Genomic DNA, 21,419 nt, shown 5'->3' with positions numbered 1-21,419 from the left:
CAATCTTTTAAGATTGAACATTAGTCTGGGGAGTCTGCTCTGTATTTTCTACTGCACAAGAGGCGTGATCAACAGGCATAGTTCAAATGATTCTGCACGCAATTAGATAGTTCTTCAACCTATCAGAACAACGATCCGGGTGACGTACTTTGCCATACTACCGACCGGCACCAAAGCCGGTCGGTAGTAAGGCAAACACATCCTTCTTTTGTAGGAATTGTTCCAGGAGAAGTTTCTGTTCCATTTTCAGAGAAAACTTGCCTTTGAAATCTTTTAAAACAGCAGTGACAGCGGCATCAACGGGTTGCTGCCCTGCTCAAAGTAAACAAAAAGCTGCTTGCCATCGCTTCTCTATCGTCATCGTGTTAAACCCAGGTGGATAAGACAGTTTTTGATTGGTCCCCGCAGATTTGTAACGGAAGCAGGATAGAAAAATGTACAGGTTTCCAGCCTGAGATCGTGTTTGGTTTACCCAGTCTACTAGTAAATGCTTAATTCAATCGTTTCTTTCTGGTTGGAATAAATTTGCCTATACACATAAAGCCTACATATAAAATGTGGTACTGTTTCAGCATTTTTAGATCGCATAACCTCACAACTGTCAGAAAACTACAATATATCACTGAAAGTCAGTGTAAGAAACCTTATAATTACCTCTCAGTCCTAGTCTGAGTGAGGAGTGTTTTTAGTCTTAGTTCAACTTTTAACGCAATCTGTTCAACAAAGCTGTACCTTACCCATACCTGCACAGACTAGCTCAACAGAAGCCAACGGAAATATCTTTGTATTACTGCACAGCTGTTAAGCAGTGCTACACAATTCAGAAAAACTTAACGTTCTCTCGAAGGAATTGAAGTTAAACTTTGAGTGTCTTGTTTTGTACGGAGGTGAGTGGATCTGCTTAGTTTGAGTTTAATGTGTCAGCACTTCGCGGCCTGTCACCAAGATTTCATTATTGTAAGACTGACTTCAGTGTGATCTCTTGTTACTGCAGGCAACATAACAGATCCTCCACCAATTACTGTTGGCTTGTCTCATCTGTTGCTGGGGCAACGCACCTGCAGAGGAAGGCGAGAAGGGGAGCTCATTTCCGCAGGTAATCTACGGACAGGAATCAACAACCGCACACACACACAGCCACACAGACCCTTTCCCTCACAGATGATATGCAAAATACATGCTGTGTCTTTTCTTTATCCTCCACCCGACACCAGCCTTTTACTGTTCACTTTATCTGCTGCTCTCATCTTTTCTTGCTCTCCCTCCCTCTCCCTTTTGCTACTTCCATCATGTATTACTCCAACCATATCCTTTGCCTTACCTCTCTTGTGTCCTTTTTTCTCTCTCTCTCTCTCTCTCTCTCCATCTTCTATCTTTTGCTTCTTTCCTCAATCTTTCCGATCTCTCTCTCTCTCTGCTCTAGTACGCTGCAGATGGTGCTTAATGGACGCATAACTGAGCGTAACTGCCTCGTGAATAATTCCACAGGCACAAGGTGAGCCATAGGACAGCTCCATATGTGGACCCACAGAAAGGCAAGTGCAAACGCATAGGCACACACAAACAACAGAATGTGACTCTCTAACACAACAACATATTACATACAAACACATTTTAAAACAACTTCAAGGGTACCATGAATTAATTTTCATCATGATTAGTCATTCAAATAAAAAAACATTTACAGCCCCAGCATACTCTTTGTCTCTGTATCTATCCTCTGACCTGTGCTTTTCCATCATCTTTTCATTGAGTTCCTTGGAGTTTTAGCCTTTGTCTTCATGATGGAGGTTTTTGCCAAAATGCTGAATCACCAAAACTTGAACCTTCCAGATACAGGTGAACTCAAGTTAATTATGAGACTTATGTGACTTGTGAAACCAATTGGCGGCACCTGGGATGATTTAAGTGTGTCCTATTAAATGGTGAGTACTACATTTTATGTTGATAATTAATTTAGATCAGATTGTAGAGTTCTGTTTTGACTTTGTCATTGAAGGATCTTTTCTGTTATTCAGTGTCAAAGACACACTAAATCTCCTTTGATTCAATATAAGCCAGTTGGATATTGTGCTCGGGGGGAGAGAAAGGAGGAGGCTGTGATGCCAGAAACACATGCCTTTTGATTGATTTGCAATTAGTTCATTTTTGGAGTCATTTTCCTTGTATTTTCTTTTCGTATTTTGAGTTACATGTGTCATGAAGAGCACTATAAATACTAAAAACTGGTTAGGAGAAGTGGTGTAAACCTTTGATAATCCGTTCTATCGGAAAATATTAGGAATATTATTCCTAATAACCATGTAAATGCTTAATTTGATCGTTTCTCTCTGGTTAGAATTAATATATTCTTTCTGCGCGTGTTTGCCCCATGTGGGGGTAACATTAGATGATGCTTGCGTGAGGAACAGTAGCATGGCAATAGCTAAAGCAAAACTGGTCGGTAGCGGATACATTTTTGTTGTTAGTGTACACTTAAACTGATATTGACGCTATGTGGCTATATGGCCATTCAGAACAGCTATTAAGACTTGCTTTCCGACGTGGTTGGACAACATGGCGTAAAAACTAATAACCTTCTAGCATAACCTTTAGACTACAGAAATAAGAAGTTTCCCCCCAGCTGTAAGGGTACATAAGTTAACAAGTGTCACTGAAATGTGCCATTGAACAGAGGAAGAGAAGATTCCATATTCTTCATGGAAAGGGTGTTCAACAGTCCACAGAGGGTTTGCAACATCCAACATTGCTGTGCTTGCAATACTGCACAATATACTGTATGTAAGATGCAGCACCATAAAATAATTTGATGGCTAACATGGATAATTTCACTAATGTATGGACATTTATCTTATGAAGGACAAACTCAGCTTGCCAGTATTTTACATTAAATCTTCTTTGATTTAGTGTTGCAAAACCACACAACATGGTATCTTTCAAGAAGGGCAAATACTTTTTTATAGACACTATTTTATAGACACAATATTTATGAAACTGAAATAGACTTATTAAAAATCCTTAGCTGACAATGCAGCTACAGATCATAGATGCTACAGATTCAAGAGAAGAGCGTAACAGCCATGTGTGCTGTGTAGGATACATTTGTATGCACACAGGCCCACACACTGGGCAACCTCTTAAGGCTCATGTGGTTTGATTTATTAAATAGAAGAAGATACTGAGATTTTCAGAAAGGTTGCACTGTATTTCAAGGTTGTCCTGGTTGGTGTAATATAATGTGGGGTGGCAATATCTGCCTAACAGGATCATAAGAGAAGGGATGAATAAAACAAGGTTGGTAACATTTTACTCTAAGGCATTATAGGGACACCATAACCATTACTGGCATTTATTGCTTATCATACGTCTGATAACTGCTGAAATGTGTAAAACGTCAGGGACAATGACTCTTTCAATTCATTCCAATCACAAAGAAAGACAGGGGGATGAAGAAAGCAGCTACAGAAGGAATTTTGCATGTGGAGTTTTTTTGCCAAATGTGTTACAACATGTATGATGATGACTTTGGAGAGTATTGTTTAAATGAAGGCATTACTTCAAGGTTAATTACAGTTCAAAATACATTAGCAGTGATGAACACTGATTTCAAATCAAAGAACTGGGCAATTTATTTTCCAAATTTCAAGTTCAAGAGTTTTCAAAAATGTCCTTCACTTGCCACAAGGTAGACAAAAAACATTTTTGTATTAGCAGAAAAATAGCTAATAAGAACTGCTGATAAGAAACACTAACACGACTAATGAGCCATTTTAAGAGAAAAAAAAAGGACAAATGATGAATGATGCATCAGCAATATGTGCCTGTCCAAACTAAAATATAAAGGTATCTCTTTGAAGACAACACATGTTGCTGGATAAATAAAGTAACCGTGTTTATAATTTAAACATTAAAAGTAAAAAAGAAAGTTAAGACACAAATGACGATCCTTAGCTGTAGGAGATAGTGAGAATGTCCTTTATCTGCGGACTTTGAGAGGGGACGAGTTAGCCAGGGCGGGAAGCCGAAGGTTCCGAACCACAAAGTTCTGGAGCTGTTCATTGGCTGGACGGAGCACAGAAGAGCTGGCATTGGGGGATGTGGTACAGATGGGTGGGGAGTCATGAGGGGTTTTCCCTCTTACCTCATAGGTCCACTGCATGTCTGCTGCCTGTAATAAGAGAAGTAAGCTGTCAATCATTCAACTGATAATTACTGAGTTTGTATGGTGAATATGTAATTGAGCATATGCATGGTTTTAACTAGAGATGGTCCAGTATCGGCTCCGATACTGCCTAAAACGCTGGTATCGGTATCGGGAAGTACTGGAGTTTATGCACTGATCCGATACCACGTCATAAAGCCCTAAAGAAAATCTACGTTGAAGTAGTTTATTTATGTTCTTTTTCCATTATAACTGACTGTCAAACTGGATAATAAAAGAACGTTCTGTGGCATTCATTGTTTGTGTTTGTTCATGTTTCATGTTTCACAAAGAGTTTAGAGCCAGAGCCTGAGCCAGACCGACAACAAAGATAGAAATAATATCACATCCATACCGGGATAGTAGTATACAGTTGTTAAAACAATAAAATATATGACACGCTGGTATCGGATCGGTACTCGGTATCGCCCGATACGCCAAGTTCAGGTATGGCCAGTATCGTGGCATCTCACATCTGCAGCTGGAAATCCTGCTTCTGGCTTACTTGGCACTTTTAAAAGTAACAGAAACTGTACAATTCTGCACTACTCGAAACTCCTAAAAGTAATAATAACTCTGAAACACTTTTATTGGTAACATGTTATGACCGGTGATGCAGCGGTAAAAAAGACCTCTTAGACATTTAGTACAATTTATTACCATAAAACTGAAACTACAAATAGACCCAACAGTCAGTGAGATTATCAGAGAATAAATAATTGAAATACCTGGATGGTTAGTCTTGCTCTGTGCTTGCTGTACATGGTAGGTGTGAAGGACACAGTGATGAGGGCTCCGGTAGAACCAACAGGAGGTAACATCCCTGAGGCTGGAGTCACTGTGAACTCATTGCTGCTGCCTGGCAGGAACATTGCTGTGAACGGCTCTGGCCTCCTGGAATGGGAATGTTAGTCACTTTTCACCACAAGACCTTTCTCAGGGGACCTGATGAGGATCCTTGGAACTTTACATTTTTGACCAGAGGAACAAGGAACTAAATGTAGTTCCTCTACAGTAGTTCCTGGTGCCAAAAACCTTTAGTTCCTAAGTTTAAGGCTCTTGAAACTTTGATCAAAAAGGGCAATATAGCTGCATTAATAGGGTTTTCCCTCGGCTCAGTTTGGCACATCAGCCCAGCACGGCAGGGATTTGAATTTCCATTACAACAGTGCTACCATCTTGAAGGTGTGTCTTTAGTGGCGTGGCTTTTCGGGGCTACGGCTCAAAGGCAGCTCTGTGTATTTTTGGCTTTCGGAAAGTATTTCTCATGTCACAGAAACCACTGAGAGTGAATCTTGTGTGTTGGATCTTATTATGACACTTTCTCTGATGTGTTTTTGTTCTGCCCCCACGGCACAGAGGTCCCCGGGGAACACAACATCTGCTTTTGCCATTTAGAAGCCGGCGAGCCTGAGTGGTCAAAGGAGCGGCTGTAAAACGCTGGATAAAATGTATAATTTCCTATTACTTCTTGACAATAAAAGTCCTCTGTTATTTTTTTATTTAAAAGCTTTTATTAATAAGCAGCAACATCAGGAAATGTTGGGTCTTCAAAAATGTTAAAGGATTTTGGGGACATTGGAAATGGGTTTGAATGGGCTCTTCGCCAGACTGACTTGCAGAGCAAATCTCAAATTTGCCGGAAGTTCGTCAGGGTTTACCCAGGCTAGCGGGAAGAGAAAAAAAAGTGATTCCCCCAACACCCTGCTTTTCGATGATGTTCACGTTGCGTAATTACGTCACTTTATAAAGTTCCCATGGCAACAGGGGAAAATGGCTGCTCTTGTGTGAAGTAAAGGCAACATTTTTCAACTTTCTGCTAAGATATATTTGAGTTTTTTGCGGCGAAAGTGCGGCGTATTTGAAAAAATGCGGGCCACACATAAATATGCGGACTTTGGCTGATTATGCATTGAATTATGTGATTGCATAATCGCGTTTTTCTGGAGGGACTGAAAAAAGCAGATTACCACATTCAGAGATTCAATTAGAAGCTACAAAAATACTGCGATTAGCGCGACGTCACCGCAGCCGGCTTGGAGGCAGTTGGGCGAGCTTTGGACCTACTCAGAGAAGGCCCATTTGCATTACTAGTCTCGGGCTAGTAATGGAAACGCAAATCAGCGAGGCATGGTTTGGCATGGCACAGTCAAAAGTGCCCATGGGAAAACCCTATTAATGTTATAGGTGTAGTGAATTGCAGTTTGTATTAAATTATAAGAAAACGTGAATGGAATAAGAGTGAAAAAAAAAAAAAAAAAAAAAAAAAAGATAGGCGAGTCAACACACACCTGGTGGTGCTGGTCAGACGAAAGCCAACATCTGAAGTCTTGCCCAACTCAGTGACTTCAGTGAGGATGACATCATCCACTTGAGGCTCTGTGGTAATGAGAGTAATAGGAAACTCCCAGATCCCGCCGGACACACACTGCACAGCTAGTACCACTGAGCACCTGGACACACACACACACACACACACACACACACACACACACACACACACACACACACACACACAGTTTTTTCAATTGGTTACAATACTCAACTGCCACCAAAACTCTGTATTTACACTCTATTTTGCACACATTACATACTATTTTTAAAACCTAACATAACACAAAATTATTGTAAATTAGACTGCTATTTGGCACGTTCTAATGCCAATATTCCATCATTTACACTGACCTTAATTATTTAATATTTTAATGAGTTTGCCTCCCGATTGTAAATGTGCTGAATTATTGCAAAGGAGAATTATGGTTTTTGTGTGTTTTAGTCCACACAGTCTGTAAATAGCTATTCATATTTACAGTAAAGCCACAGTTATTCCTGACTGATCAGAACTTTTGAAATTAAGAATCACTAAACCTAATTCATTATTTGTTATTTATTTATTGAATCCTTCAATGTAAGTTTTAACAAGACATGCCACAATGATATTTAATGTTTTAGAAATATACACACTTATATAGGCTATTACTGCAGGGACTTCTATGACATCATGTTTTATTTTTAAAACGTGATTTTGGGCATCTGAAATTAGTTTGCATATTGGTCAATAGCAAAAAGGCATTCTTTGACATTTTAAACTGTCAATTACAGTGAGGCTGCATTTTCCAATGACAGTTCAGTTAACTTGACAACATTGCCTGTTTTAGTGTGTGTGTTTGCAGTGGGTCTTAGAGATGGCTCTGCTGTATTTAAATTTAAATAATGATAGGCTAATTCATTATTTCATTCATTCATTAAGCCTATAAATGACCTGTGGCATACTGTAGCCTATATAGAACATGCAGCGCTTTCAGAGGACTTTTTTTTAATGCGCAATCATCAAACTGCTGCCACCGGTGTTTTCCGGTGTAGCCCGTCTAATGAGGATGTTCCCTGTCTGTGCAATCAATGCAATTCTTAATTATAGTAATTGTTATCAATTATTTTGCTAATATCTGTCAAACACTGAAGCTGATTCTCCGCTCTCTACTCGGCAAGACACGCAGCGTCTCAGCTGTGTGCGCGCACGTGACTGATACAGACAGAGAGGCGCTATAGTGGTCATAAAATATACAGGCATAGTGAATTGCAACTTGTTGATCAAAAGTATTAGCCTATAATAAAGTAGCTGGCTAGACTTAAATGAGTAGTCAGCTATTTGGCCGGCAAGCTCTGCTCATATAAATCATGAAACCTTAATAAAATTTGCATCCACATGAAACAGGCTTATCATTTCTGACAATCACATCACTAGGCTATGAAAGCATATATTATTTATGTTGTAAGGAAATATGAAAGACAGAAATGAAAGTCCGACAAATTTAAGCACCAATTATTCATAAAACAAAATGTTTTGCCCGGTCAATAGGGGGTGTTGTAAAAGTGGGTTGCATTACTTTAGTTTAGGAAAAAAAAAGCATACTGAAACATTTCAAGCACCATTTCTGATTCATTTCAGTAACATATATTTTAGGTTAGTAGTAAAAAAGAGCCATTCTTTTATTGTAATGGAATCTTGGTTAAGGCAAAAAGGAGAGGCTGAGGGAGGCTGTGGCTGCAGCGGGGAGGATATGGCCAGTGGCAGGGGCCTCCAGAACCTGAGCAGCCGAAAGCAAACACAACACAACACAACTTGTCAGCTAACATTAGCTAAGGTCCTAAGGGTTACGACTGTTGTAATTGTTGATTCTGTTTATATAAGTGATTATTGGTCGAACTGTTGAGCTAAAGCTATGCTAGCGGTAGCTGTCACTTGTTGCCATAGCAAGCAAGCCAGAGAAATCAAACATGCAGTTTTTTTGTTAATGATTAATGCGTTGTTTTTTTATTAATGATTAATGCTTTGTTTTTTTATTGATGAGGTTACATGTTCTATTGTCAAGTTTACTTCATAGGCTGTGTTATTATATTATCTGGGTCACATAACCGTCATATAACCAAAAGTTGTATCCTGGGATTCATTCAAAACTTTGTTTTAAAGGAATAAATAAATATTTTTAAAATTTGACTGAACCAGACAATTATATTGTTAATCGCAATTATTTCTGAGACAATTAATTGTATAGCAAAATTTGGAATTGCTACAGCTCTACTGATTGGACATCCACGTTAAAAGGTAGCAAATCTTCCCTTTAAGCTACACATCAGGACCATGTTAAAAAGGAAGAGGAACTAATCAGTGAAATAAGCTGCATTAGGCTTCAACTGGAATAAAAACCTTAACACAGTTTGCCGTCTGTGGCACGCAGATGAATACCTCTGATTTTGCGTGCCAGTCATGTTTTTCTTCAAGTCATTCTTCCACTCTAATTACTCTAAGAAAAGGGTAATTTGAGCATTCCTATTTATCTAAAGAAACATGATTCTCTAAACCGGTCTTTAATGTTCCCGCTTTTAGCTTGTGATACTTGGTTTCCTCATCTCACTACCCACGGCAGAGAAATAACGTAGATAATGGAAGAGCCGATTAGCGACACCACACCCCCCGTCATTTCCTCATGGAGAACTCATTAGCTCTCAGAGGTATTGATCCTACCAGGGCACGCCTCATTAATGGCCTCCACAGATGAAGTCAGGAGCTGATAAATGAATGCACTCTTCACTCAGCAGGATGTCACATATAATGTACAGTAAGGAGGACAGTAGAGAATAGATAAATTGTGACAGAGATCATACTGTATATTTCCATTACATACAAGTCAGAGGGACATTCTTCATTCTACTTCATGTTCCATGAGCTCGTGAGCTCAGTTTTTAGTGCACCCGACTCCTGGAACAAATTACAGCACTTTCTTAAAATCAACTCAATTGTGCCGTTTGGACAATTTTGAAATCTAATTTTAAACCTGCAAACTTCTACTTGTAACTGCTTTACATACTTTAATTTTCTTTTGGATCCCTATTATCTAATATATTTATCAAACCATTTTCCAATTCTGAATGTTTCTTATAGTTCTTATGATTGTACTTTCTTTGTTGTTGTTCTGAAAATCCTAAAGGAAACACTGTACAGTGTTCATTTTAAGTAAGAAAGGTGGTTTTAACAATGAGTTTTTGACTTCTTGTAGCTGTATAGGGCTGTTTTATTATGAGTTGGACCTGTTTTGTTTGTATTGTGCATGGGCACACGGACACACATGCATGTGCACAGGTGACGCTAGTCACATTCCTACCTATGGTTTCACACTATTGTGAGGTAGTGGTACTGGCTGATATCTCTCTAACTAGTGCATGTACAGTATAGGTCCTGGGCATGTGTGTGTATTTCAGGCCTTTGTGTAGTATGTGTAACACACAGAGTGTAAAATGTAACTTCCCCTTGGGGGATTAATTAAGTATGTCTTCTTCTTCTTCTTAATGCCCCCAGAAACACAGCAATTCGCCATCAAAGACAGAAAAGAAGAAGACTGCAAGCAAGTGCACGTAAAAAATGCAGGATTTAAAATGCTTTAAAAATCGGCTTTGTACATGTTTTATGAGGAAGGAAATGTATTGAACACTTTTGTTGGACCTCAAGGATACACACAATTTGTAAGTAACACTGAGGGCCCTAACGCATGTATCATTCCTATTTTGCAACCGACGCACAGCGGACTTTTCCCTCCACAGACGCACGTCGGTAAATTAGGGAATGAATTTGCGCTCCCGCGGGCAGTTCAGCGAAAAGAGGAGGCGTGTTGAGGCGCAAACGTTCCCTGGTGCTATTTTGCAGTTTCAGAAAACAATTCCGCCACTGACCAGGAAAAACCTGGTCTAAAGTCAGTGGCGTGTTATTCAGATGCTATTTTAGGGGCGCATGCTTGGCCATAATGTAGCGTGTGCACAACGCGCATACACCTTGCTTCCCTTATCTACACGGACGCAGCAGTTCCCATTTTTGCAAACCATACATAATTACAAGGAAAAATATTACTGAAAATGTGCTTCAGGTGTTTGGATAGATCAGGAGGCACTTTACACTAAAGTCCTCAAAAAGTTGCAGCATTCTTTGTGGCTTGTTGTGTTTTACACAACATTTCCATGAATCATGGATGTGTTGATGACATAAATGAGGAAATATTAGAGGACTTAAGGAGACGTGATGTTGAACTACGGTGGGATTGGAAACTTGAGGGTCCGGGAGTGGCAATGCGCGATGTGCTCCTGATGGAGCGAGTGGACGGAGATGGAGTTGGGGGAGGAGGAAGGGGCACAACAGGAGTAGGTGGTGCGTTTGGAGGCCCGCGCTCCATGGCTGCAGCAATCCTCTCTAGACTTGAGGAGATGTGCCCGAGAGGCCGCAGCAACATCGCCACCCGGACAAGACGGGCATTTATTACTTTGTGGCAGTTGGTCAAAGCCACACCCCCACCCTCCACCTTGCGCCCCCCTCTCTCCTCCTCAATAGCTACAGACACAGAAATGGCACATCCTAAGGAAAGCTCGTTGTGGGACTGGCACTAGTGGCTGTAATTCTGCACCAAGGCTGAATTTCAGGAAAAAGACTTCAGATACAGTATTAGGGGACCACTAAGGTCTATATAAAAGCATCCAAAGAGCACCATGTCATGGGACCTTTAAGTGTTGGTGAATATTCATAATTTCATCCAAGCAGTTGAGAATATAGGGAAGGAGTGCTGGTCCAATTATTATTGTGGTTGAATTAGTTAAACCTCTTTTTATGGTGTGACATAAAATTTTGGCATTGAAGATTTTTTTTGGCAATCAAAATAAAACCTTAACTGAAAAAGATAACATTGGCTTTGAAACACTTTTATTTGAAAAAGTTGTATTGGCACTGAAACAAGTACTGGCCCTGAAAAAAGTTCCACTGAAAAATAAAACACAGGCATAAAAAAAAAAAAAAATAGCCAGAAAGTTGAAACGGAAATCCGAAGACCGTCATGGAAAAACCCATCAGCATGCAGAAAATCTCAAAATAGAATAAAATAGGTTTTAATGCCTGCATTTTATTTTTCAGTGGAACATTTTTCAGTGTCAATACAACGTTGTCCAGTACAATTGTTTTAATGCCATGGTGTCCTTTTCAGTGATCTGACATGAGAAGAATTGCCTCAACAACTTAAAGTTGGCTCACCAAAGCGTCAAGGATAAAGTGTGTGTGAATAATTGACAATTCAAACGTAAGAAGCTTAAGTCAAAGGAATATCCAAATGCTTTTCTCATTGACTGCCATTATAACTGATCTTCAAAAAGCCATGTGTGAATTGATTAGAAAAGCAAGAGGAGAATCCCTAGCATTTTAAACCTAAAAAGTATCAAATGTGCTTTAAGGTCACACCAGAGTTAATGTCTTGTCTATAGGGATCTGACCTAACATGGCAAGTGCTGTTAAAGCAGAGGCAGCAAATGAGCTGGCCTCCCCCTTTAGAGCATCCTTTAGCTACAAACATTAAGACTCAGCACATGTAGACAGTAGTTATAAATGAATGCAGAGGTCACACCCACATGAGAGAGAGAGAGAGAGAGAGAGAGAGAGAGAGAGAGAGAAAGAGAAGATGGGAGAAAGAGTAAGCTAGAGGAAGAAGAGACTGTACTTTAGAGGGAGAAAGACAAGAGATAAATGAATGCAGTGTTTACTCACTACGCTCAATGCAAGTGTGTTATTTGCAGAGAGAAAGAGAGAGAAACAAACACATTGTGTTTGTATGCCTTCTTTCCTGTTGTGTGTCTGTGTGTGTGAGAATGTGCTAGTACTGTATGTGCTTGTTTGTTTTTCGGACTTATTATTAGCATCCTTATGTTTTTTTCCCCCCACACAAAAGAGGTGTGCATATTTGTTTCTCTGAGTGTGTACAAATTTGTGTTTTTTCTTTTTGTCTGTGCTTTTTTAACATTTGAGGTGTTGTGTGCCTCTCTCAGTCTGCATAATACTCTCACAGTGTGTGTGTGTGTGTGTGTGTGTGTGAGCGTGCATGAGTGTGTGTGTGTGTGCGCGCAAGCATGAGTGTGTGTGTGTGTGTTTGTGTATGTTCAGTTCTCTCTTCAAATGAGTGTTTGTGTATGTGTACATCTCTCGCTGGTCTTTTGGCTTTTAATGTGGTGTGAGTCTGTGGTTTGTGTCTCTCAAAATGTGCCTGTATGGTTTCTTTTTCTCTATGTGCATTTGTGTAATAATTACTCTCGAGTGTGCAAGGTGTTTGTTTGCTTTAGCTGACAACACAACCAATTGAGAGGTTTAACAAGGAGAAGAACAGGATTTAACTCCAAAGCTACTGAATCTCTGCAACAAAGAGACACATTCCTCCTCTTACTATTTATATTTAATTTTCCTGCGTGCTTGTCAATGTGTCACATTTTCTTTGAACAGGTTTTTTTTGTGTGTGTGTGTGTGTGTGTGTGTGTGTGTCTGTAGTACTGTAACCTGCATGGCCTGAGAGGAGTGTAGACTAGATTAAGGGTGAGTGATACGATGCCAGTCTCAGGGTCCCTTCTCACTGCATCGACGGAGGCAGAAAGGCAGTGCTCCACCTCTGAGTGCTCCGTTTTGCTGTCTGAACGAACCGCACACAGGAAGTCTTCCACCATCACTGAGGAAACTGTCCGGGAGTAAGAAATAATTAGAAGGTGATTGAGCAGCTGCAAGAACCACCAGAAATAAAAAAGAGAACATAATGACGCGTTCCATTTGTAATCAGAAGCTGGATTTTCCGAGGTCAAAGTCGGATCCACGCCCCCTGAAATCAGATTTCCGAGCTCGGAACTCGGACAACCACAGAGTACCCCAAGCTAAAAATCCAACATGGCTGCTCTGTGCATCAACAGTTGTGAAAGCTGTAACATATAGATATAAGCCCTTCTGTCTTATTTGTGTCTCACTAAATCACGGTTGCCGTTTGTATGCACAAAAAACAGCGTAATGCGTTGTTACAAACTGGCATTGCTAACAATGGTTAACCTGGCTAGAGCTAATGAAAACAGTGAAAATCCAACTTGTAAATGGAACGCATTAATCCCCGGTGTGACGTCATTCCCAGCGGCTTCCGAGTTGCGAGGTAAATGGAATGCACTATAAGCTGCTGTACTTGAGCGGATTTAAGCAACTACTTTGAGAAATTAAAATGTCTACAATTTTTGTTTGATTTGATGCTTCATTATTTTTCATTCAAGCATACTGAGGATTTTTTGTTAGTCATAAAATAGGACACTCCAGTTTGCTGTTACAGATTGGGATCCACTTATCCAAAACTTCAGATCGGTATCGGCCTCCTTAACACTCCTCCTTAAATAAATTGTTTTTCTTTCTGCTCTGTTCATATGTGAGCGCATGTCAATGTGTCAAGTTACTATTTTACACATCCACATCCTGCATGTGCTTCACAATAAATATATTCTACTGTGGAGTCAGTGGTAAGCTTTTACTGCAAAAACGGAAGTACCAACAATGCCATATGCGGTTAGCTAATGTTATAAAGAAAAGAAAAAAATTGACCCTGAACTTAAAAAGACTCAGAATGGTCTTTGTTTCCAACCTTCGCTATGTGATATAGTCCCCACTGCTCAATTTTTACAGCCTCACAATAATTTACATAAGAATGATCTCAACTACACTAATGCAGCAAGGAAGTGTAATACACATTTAACATTTAGGAAAAATAGAGCACTGGTATTGGATCGGTACTCAGTAAACGCAGACACCCTGAGTTTTGGTATCAGAATTGCTATTGGAAGAGAAATTAAGGAATCCCTTTTTGAATAAATTCTAGGTCTAGGTCCATCACTTAACGCTGTGGTCATGATCAAATGTTTTGTAAGGCCTACAGAAAATGAAACAGTTTCAGAGGAGAGTAGAAAACATTTTCAAGTCATCTTAATTTGTGGTAAAAGGCTGTCATTATTTGGTAATCTTTCTGAAAAGTATTCCTCTATCTGCTTTTGGAGTGCTACAACTACTGCTATTAGTCAACTACTAAACATTTTCTGAATTATGATATCAAATATATCCCCTACTGTAACAAGATTTAAAAAATTATCCTCACAAGTGTTTTCTAATATTGCAAGACCACTGGGACTCTTCACAAATCACACACCTTCCTGTCCTTTACGGTCTTCATTCCCCAGCACACATCCAGTGAGCAGTACATCCATCTTCCTTTCCAGCGTGCACCCCGCTTCACAATGGATCACGGTGAGTGGAGCGTTCTCAACAGGAACCTCCATGGGAATTCCACGGATAGGGTAAATCCAACAGATGGTTGGCAATTCCTGCTCTGACCTGAAATATTTATTTTGATATTGAGTGCACACAGTACTTGGGATTAGTAATGAACCATAACTGGATTTAAAAACATGCCAGGCATCTTCCTAATAGGATATCTGTGGCAGGCCAAAATCTAAAACCAGACCAACAGCCGTGTACAGCATATTAGAAATCAGATTTGATTTTTCACAGAGCTAAGGATAGCTGCTACGTTTATTAACTAAAGACTAAATGGATTGAATATCCAACCTTTGTTTGTTGTTAATTAATTAATCACAATTGAATCAAATAATTATGAAGATAAGATTAAGAATGAAAACGATGTATACTTTATTTGAGTATTTTATATTTACTTTGGCTTCCTTGTCCCAAATGAGTTTGAATTTTCAAAATCCTTAACACAAAAGGCAGTATTCCTATTTTTGGCCTCAAAATTATATTTAAGAGTCAGTTTGCCTGTTTGCATTATGTGTTTTGCACATTGAAACATAAAAAAAACTGAGCTAAAGCCATTACTGTAAAAGTAATGGATTATGGTGCCTTTGCCAGCATGGTTTTCCTCAAAGTGTTCCAAGGTGTGAAAAAGAGTGTGATAGCTGTGTAGACGACTTGTTCAGGATTTACCCTGCTTCTCGCCCAATGCGCAATAGCACAGCTACTTGTGATCCAGAGTAGGCATTACATTACATTATACTGTTTCCACTGTAGGGAATAGAACATCTTTGATGAGCTCAAAACTGTACTGAGCACTTTCAACACTTCCCTGTTTTGTTGACAAGTAACTCTTATTCACTTTGTGTACCCACCCGGATGTTGTAATATAAGATGCTAATGAGCTTTACTGAATGTCTAGAAGCTTGTCTGGGACCAGGCATAGACTCAGACATAGCCTCTTATGCAGACAAAAAGACACACACACACACACACACACACACACACACACACACACACACACACACACACACACACACACACACACACACACACACACACACACACACACACACACACACACACACACACACCTCACGTCGTCTGTACTGAATGTACTGTTGTTGCTTGGGCGGCTGCAGGGCTTCGCAGTGATGCAGAGCCGGACCTGTTTAATCTCCATAGAGTTTGGTGCAAACACTACAGGCACATCAAGACGGTCCCCTTCACAGATCTGTATACCTGCAGCCAAGATGAAGGACAGCCATCAACATTTTCTAAAGCGTTTTTTGCTTACGAACCAAATGACAAATACAAATGTTCATTCTGGTAACCATGGCTAATTAAAATACATTGAAATAGTTTTAATGTGGACATCTGCAGAACTAATACTTACCTTTTTTAGAATGTAGAGGAGTGGTGGATTTATTTAGCTTATGAAGACTAATAGCTCTCCACATCCCCTACTGTCAGTTAGGTAAGCCTTAGATACAAGGGCATTTATGGTAAACTGACTGCATTTACAGTATATAGTGCTTTTCTAGTCCTAATGACTAGACATGACTGCCATACAAGGTGCCAGATTCACACATGACCCAGCAGTGGGAGCAATTTGGGCTTCAGCTTCTTGCCCAAGGACACTTCAACATGGAGACTGCAAGGGCTAGGGATCAAACCACCAACATTCCGATTGGTAGATGACCAGTTTCTACCCACAGCCACATAATGGCTTCTATCAAATCTTAATCTTTGCTGGATCACTTTTTAACCTGTTTTGTTGCCAACTAAAAGGAGCTTTGTCAAATTTAAACACAGCCAAGACAACATTAAAAGATTTCAGAAAATGTTGTAGCTGTATTAATTGATTTTCTTGGCAAGTAGGGCAACAGAAATTGACAAAAACACATCTGACATATCACTACTTTAAAAAGTTCTTATTGCTTACATGTTAGTAAATAATTGTTTATTTACACATTAATAGTTAGTTAGAGCGATTTTATCTCTGCTTTAGTTTACACTCATGAGGGAAATATCTGGCTCTTTAGCTTTTTCGTTGAAAACTGCTGTCTGCTGCGGCTGGAAACAAGGTTGATGAGAGCGGTGAGAGTGAACCAAAACAGTTGCAGTCCACAAAAAAGGAACAATTGGTTGAAATATGCTAAACAACTCTGTAGAGCTAAAGGTAACTGTTGAGGTGAATGATAATTCTCTGTGGGTTTTCACTACAATTGACCCATTTTACATTATACATAGCCATTTGATCAGAGCAGCTTTAAAGTTCCGTTTCATTTTGCTTCAAAAAATGTATTTCAAGCCATAGTGCATAGTACTTCAATTTGGGAACTGTATGTGTTGCCTGGTAAAATTGGTTTAATGAACATTTTATCATAATGTGGTGAAAATCGTATCAGTTAACATACCTTCAGTGTGGCTCAGAGGGATAGAGAAGACCTCCTTGTCTTTAGTGACTTGATAGAAATTGGAGGCCCCACTTGGGTCCTCATCTGAGAAGAAATACCAAGTACACACACTGTGAGATTATGTCTGAGTGTGTCATATGCATGCGACGAGAACAAATTTGTGAGAAAGTGTCTGTTAGAGAAAGACAAGGAGTAGCTGTGACCTGTGAGTGTGATATTGAGCACGACTGGGAGCTCAGTGGGGTTTGTGAAGGGAATGGTGATGGAGGCGTTGGAGCCAATCAGGGATGAGATGCTCAGAGGCTCCTCGCTCTCTGGAATAAGGCCATGCCCACTCAACAAAACACACCATTCCCGCAACTAAAGAAAGACAGAGACAGATTAACAAATACACAGTGGCCAGAGGGAGAGACATGAAGTAAATGAGTTGCCCAGCAGTTTTCCTTGGATTAGGGTGGCACCTAAATCATGATGCAGCTGTCGCTGTGGTCCTGCTCCACACCCTGCTACGTCCTGCAGTGCCCTGCTACGTCCTGCAGTGCCCTGCTACGTCCTACTACACCCTGTAACGCCCTGCAGTGCCTTGCTACACCATGAACTACTACAACTACTATTTCTAGTCATAGTTTTCTTTATTGTGACTATTATTGCCACTGTTCATTACACCCCCAACCGGCATCGTCAGACACCGCCTACCAGGAGCCTGAGCCTGTCCGAGGTTTCTCCCTAAAAGGAAGTTTTCCTCACCACCCAAGTTTTCTCCCTAAAAGGAAGTTTTTCCTCGCCACTGTCGCACTAAATGCTTTCTCTTAGGGGCTTTACTGGAATTGTTGGGTCTTTGTAAATTATAGAGTGTGGTCTAGACCTACTCTATCTGTAAAGTGTCTTGAGATAACTCTTGTTATGATTTGATACTATAAATAAAATTGAATTGAATTGAAATCAGAACGCATGAAGGGAATACAGAGGAGGAAAGACAAAAGATGAAACTCGGAGGGAAAATGGCAGTATGCATTTTCTCTTCACTATAACCATGAATCATATTTTTAGATTGATAAGGCTGGGTAAAGCGTGTAATTTTCTGGTTTCAGATCGGTTTCATGTCGAACTTTAAGTAGCCAAGCCCCATTTGGGACTGTCTCATCTACTTTGTGGCCAAACCGTATTGCCAGTACAGCAACATTTTGTTACTTGTTTATCCAAAGTAGGTCTTTATGATCAAAGTCGTTTTGAGCCGTTGCACCTGCACCTATGGGTGTCCGAATATATTCTTGTGTGTGTGTGTGTGTGTGTGTGTGTGTGTGTGTGTGTGTGGAAGGCAAGAGACACTGATTAATGTAATCAATTTTCTCTGTGTGTTTGTGTGTGTATATATGCACACCTGAGGGCATGTGAAAGTGATCTTTGCTGTGTGGTTCCCCTCTCCGATGGATGAAGGACTAAAACGGACACCAAGCTGGGTGGAGGAGTGGGGCTCCACAATAAGCTGAAATACACACACACACAAACACATGAAATAACTTTAATAGGGACAGTTAGGGAGGATAAACACACACATGCTCAAATCCTTTAAATCCCACTGTTAGGCAACCTACAGCTTTCCACCCAGATATAAAGCAAGTAAAAAACAGTGTAAAGCAACTGTGTTATCAAGTGTCTTATACAGTATGGCTGTTTTAAGAAATGTATGTAATCTTAAACAAATCAAATATTCATTGAACTACAAAGAAAACGATGGTAAATCAATTGCAGGAACAAGGTAACTTCAGATGTACAGTATGCTGTGACAAATTCAGCTTTATTCTGCAATAATGGAACAGAATACTGAGCTGATAAAAGTAAGGATGAGGCACAAAGGTGAGTGTGAGTACTTACAGTACTTCCTGGATCCATTTCAAGTGTGTAGTTTCTGGGGTTACTGTTGGTTGCAATCAGCTCCAGAGTCTCAGCTGTTGGGTTAACCAGGGGAATGGTCTGGTTGGTCCATCTGACACAAGCGCGCCAGACACACAGACAGACACACACACAGACACACACAGACACACACACACACACACACACACACACACACACACACAGTAATGCCAGATAAGCTTCCTGACACAAATGTTGCATTTAGAATTTACTGAGATAATAAGCAGTTTGCAGGATTTATATGCAGCTATAATCGCTATTCATTATTCTGTTATTGTGGTAAGTTATCTCTCTGACATCATTATCATGCTAGGGGTGGGAATCTCTAGGCACCTCACAATTCGATTCTGAGGGCTACGATGCGATGATAAAACGATTATAGACGCATCTTGCATTACAATTTCTATACATGACTTATTTTTTCTCAGTGTGACTACTTGCTACTTTAAAAAAACATATTGTATTACCGATACCTGAAATTAGGTTCTGGTAACCAATGGTACTTTTTTTTTTATTTCCCTCTGTATAACAAAAAAAATATTTCAGTTGTCAAAATAATTCCAAACCTATTTATCCTATTTACTTAGAACATTTTGTTATTTATTAAGAACATTTTACACACCACACAAAATAAAATCCCACCCTCGAGGTACCAAAGTTTGATTTAACGTTAATCGATCCTCAGTAGTACCAACGTAATTAACAAAAATACTACACGCCACCAAAACAACTTCCTTCCCGAGTCCATTTTGCAGATACACCGTCTTAGCAAATGGAGCTTAGCACCGCCCAAGACCATAGTGATTGGTTTAAAGAAATGCAAACACACACGCACATAATATTTTCACAAATATCAGAAAACATCTTATGAATATTCTGGGTATTTCAGTCACCTAAGTGTATGAATATTGATTTCATATAAAGTATTGAACCAATAATAAATCGTATTGAATCAATATTGAATCAAAATTTGATCGTGACCCAAAGTATTGAAATCAAATTGAACCATGAAGTCCTTGAGTGCATGAGAATTGTTTAAGATGTAGGCATGATACTGGCACACAAAGCCATATGTTTCCGTCCTGGTCGTAGATGGAAGGTCATTGTTAACAATGCTATAGTTGTGGCCTTCTCTGCACTGCTACCTCGACGACAGATTCTCCTCAGATGGAATAAAGACTATCAACATCTCATACATGGTGGCTCAAGGATGTGATGGCACACCTTAAACTCAAACACCTATGTTAAGCCAATAAGCCTGCATTGAGATATTATGCGTCTTGGTGTGTGTGTACACCTACTTGCCCAACTGACAGCAGGCCTGTGGTAGCGTGATGAATGGAGGAGGAAGAGCATAAAGCTCCAGCTGATACCAAAACTCCCCCACCAACTCTGACTGGAACACCACACTGGCAGGAAACAGTGTACTTCAGATTTAAAACACTTGAAAATAGACAAATAAATTACTGTGTATATTACATTACCAAGCTCATGGTCATGGACTGTAATATATTGTATTCCAAACAATGAATGGTAAATGGGCATTTTACCTCCTCCTTTAAAGAAGGTCGGGTCAGCTTTAATGCAGTGAGTCTTACCTGCCTGTGCTCTTTCCTACTCTGCCAGGGGAGAACGTTGCTTTGTAGGTGAGAGTCTCCTGTGGGGGAATTGAAACCCAGTTGGGCCCACTTAGGTCATCTCCTTCCAGGTGCACATCCAGCATCAGCAGCTCTCCTCGTGGGTTTTTGACAGGAATCTCTAAGGCAACTGAGCTCTAGGAAGACAGCATTTCAAAGATGACACCTGTTTTCTTCCCCTGAGATGTTCTGATAGTCTTTTGATCTAAGTGTAAAAGGAAGATTACATTTTCCAGTAATAGTGGCCAGCAGCAGAAACACTACTTTAGAGCCTGCATTTTAGAAATGTAACAATAATATGATATATATATATATATATATATCAGGGCTTGACATTAACTTTTTGAGGCACTTGTCCATGAACAAAAGTCACTTGTCCAGGTAAAGATTAATAATTTTATAATTTTTTTTGTGTTTTGCTAATGCAGAATTTGAAGAAACCATTGAAAGCATCCAAACACCATCAACATTAATACAATTCAGTTTAAACAGTAGAAACAAAAATGTCCCAAGAATAGATTTCCCCTTCAACAAGAAAAAAGGATCTCCAGACTCATAATACAAAGTTATACTTTGCACGCCGGTGTGCAGAAGTTAATATATTGAGATTCTAAGTGAATATTTTA

At 39.7% G+C, this 21,419-nt stretch overlaps 1 protein-coding gene across 1 annotated transcript in view; it reads right to left on the bottom strand.

The window, feature by feature from the left end:
- Positions 1 to 3,137: 3,137 nt before the first annotated feature.
- Positions 3,138 to 21,419, bottom strand: part of LOC114550668 (cilia- and flagella-associated protein 47-like) — a 28,484-nt gene continuing 10,202 nt past the window's right edge. Inside the window, exons 6-17 of the mRNA XM_028571427.1 lie at positions 20,755 to 20,930; positions 20,458 to 20,565; positions 19,118 to 19,229; positions 18,624 to 18,728; positions 17,446 to 17,602; positions 17,243 to 17,326; positions 15,917 to 16,064; positions 14,722 to 14,906; positions 13,056 to 13,230; positions 6,493 to 6,654; positions 4,930 to 5,095; positions 3,138 to 4,168 (exon numbers count right to left, since the gene is read on the bottom strand). Of these exons, the coding sequence (XP_028427228.1) occupies positions 3,977 to 4,168; positions 4,930 to 5,095; positions 6,493 to 6,654; positions 13,056 to 13,230; positions 14,722 to 14,906; positions 15,917 to 16,064; positions 17,243 to 17,326; positions 17,446 to 17,602; positions 18,624 to 18,728; positions 19,118 to 19,229; positions 20,458 to 20,565; positions 20,755 to 20,930 (1,770 nt within the window). The 3' untranslated portion in view covers positions 3,138 to 3,976. The remainder of the gene's footprint in view (positions 4,169 to 4,929; positions 5,096 to 6,492; positions 6,655 to 13,055; positions 13,231 to 14,721; positions 14,907 to 15,916; positions 16,065 to 17,242; positions 17,327 to 17,445; positions 17,603 to 18,623; positions 18,729 to 19,117; positions 19,230 to 20,457; positions 20,566 to 20,754; positions 20,931 to 21,419) is intronic.

This window comes from Perca flavescens, chromosome 24 (genome assembly GCF_004354835.1).
Source record: "Perca flavescens isolate YP-PL-M2 chromosome 24, PFLA_1.0, whole genome shotgun sequence".
Lineage (NCBI taxonomy): Eukaryota > Metazoa > Chordata > Actinopteri > Perciformes > Percidae > Perca > Perca flavescens.
Note: the sequence above shows the minus strand (reverse complement) of the source record. Positions and strands in the feature narration are given on the sequence as shown.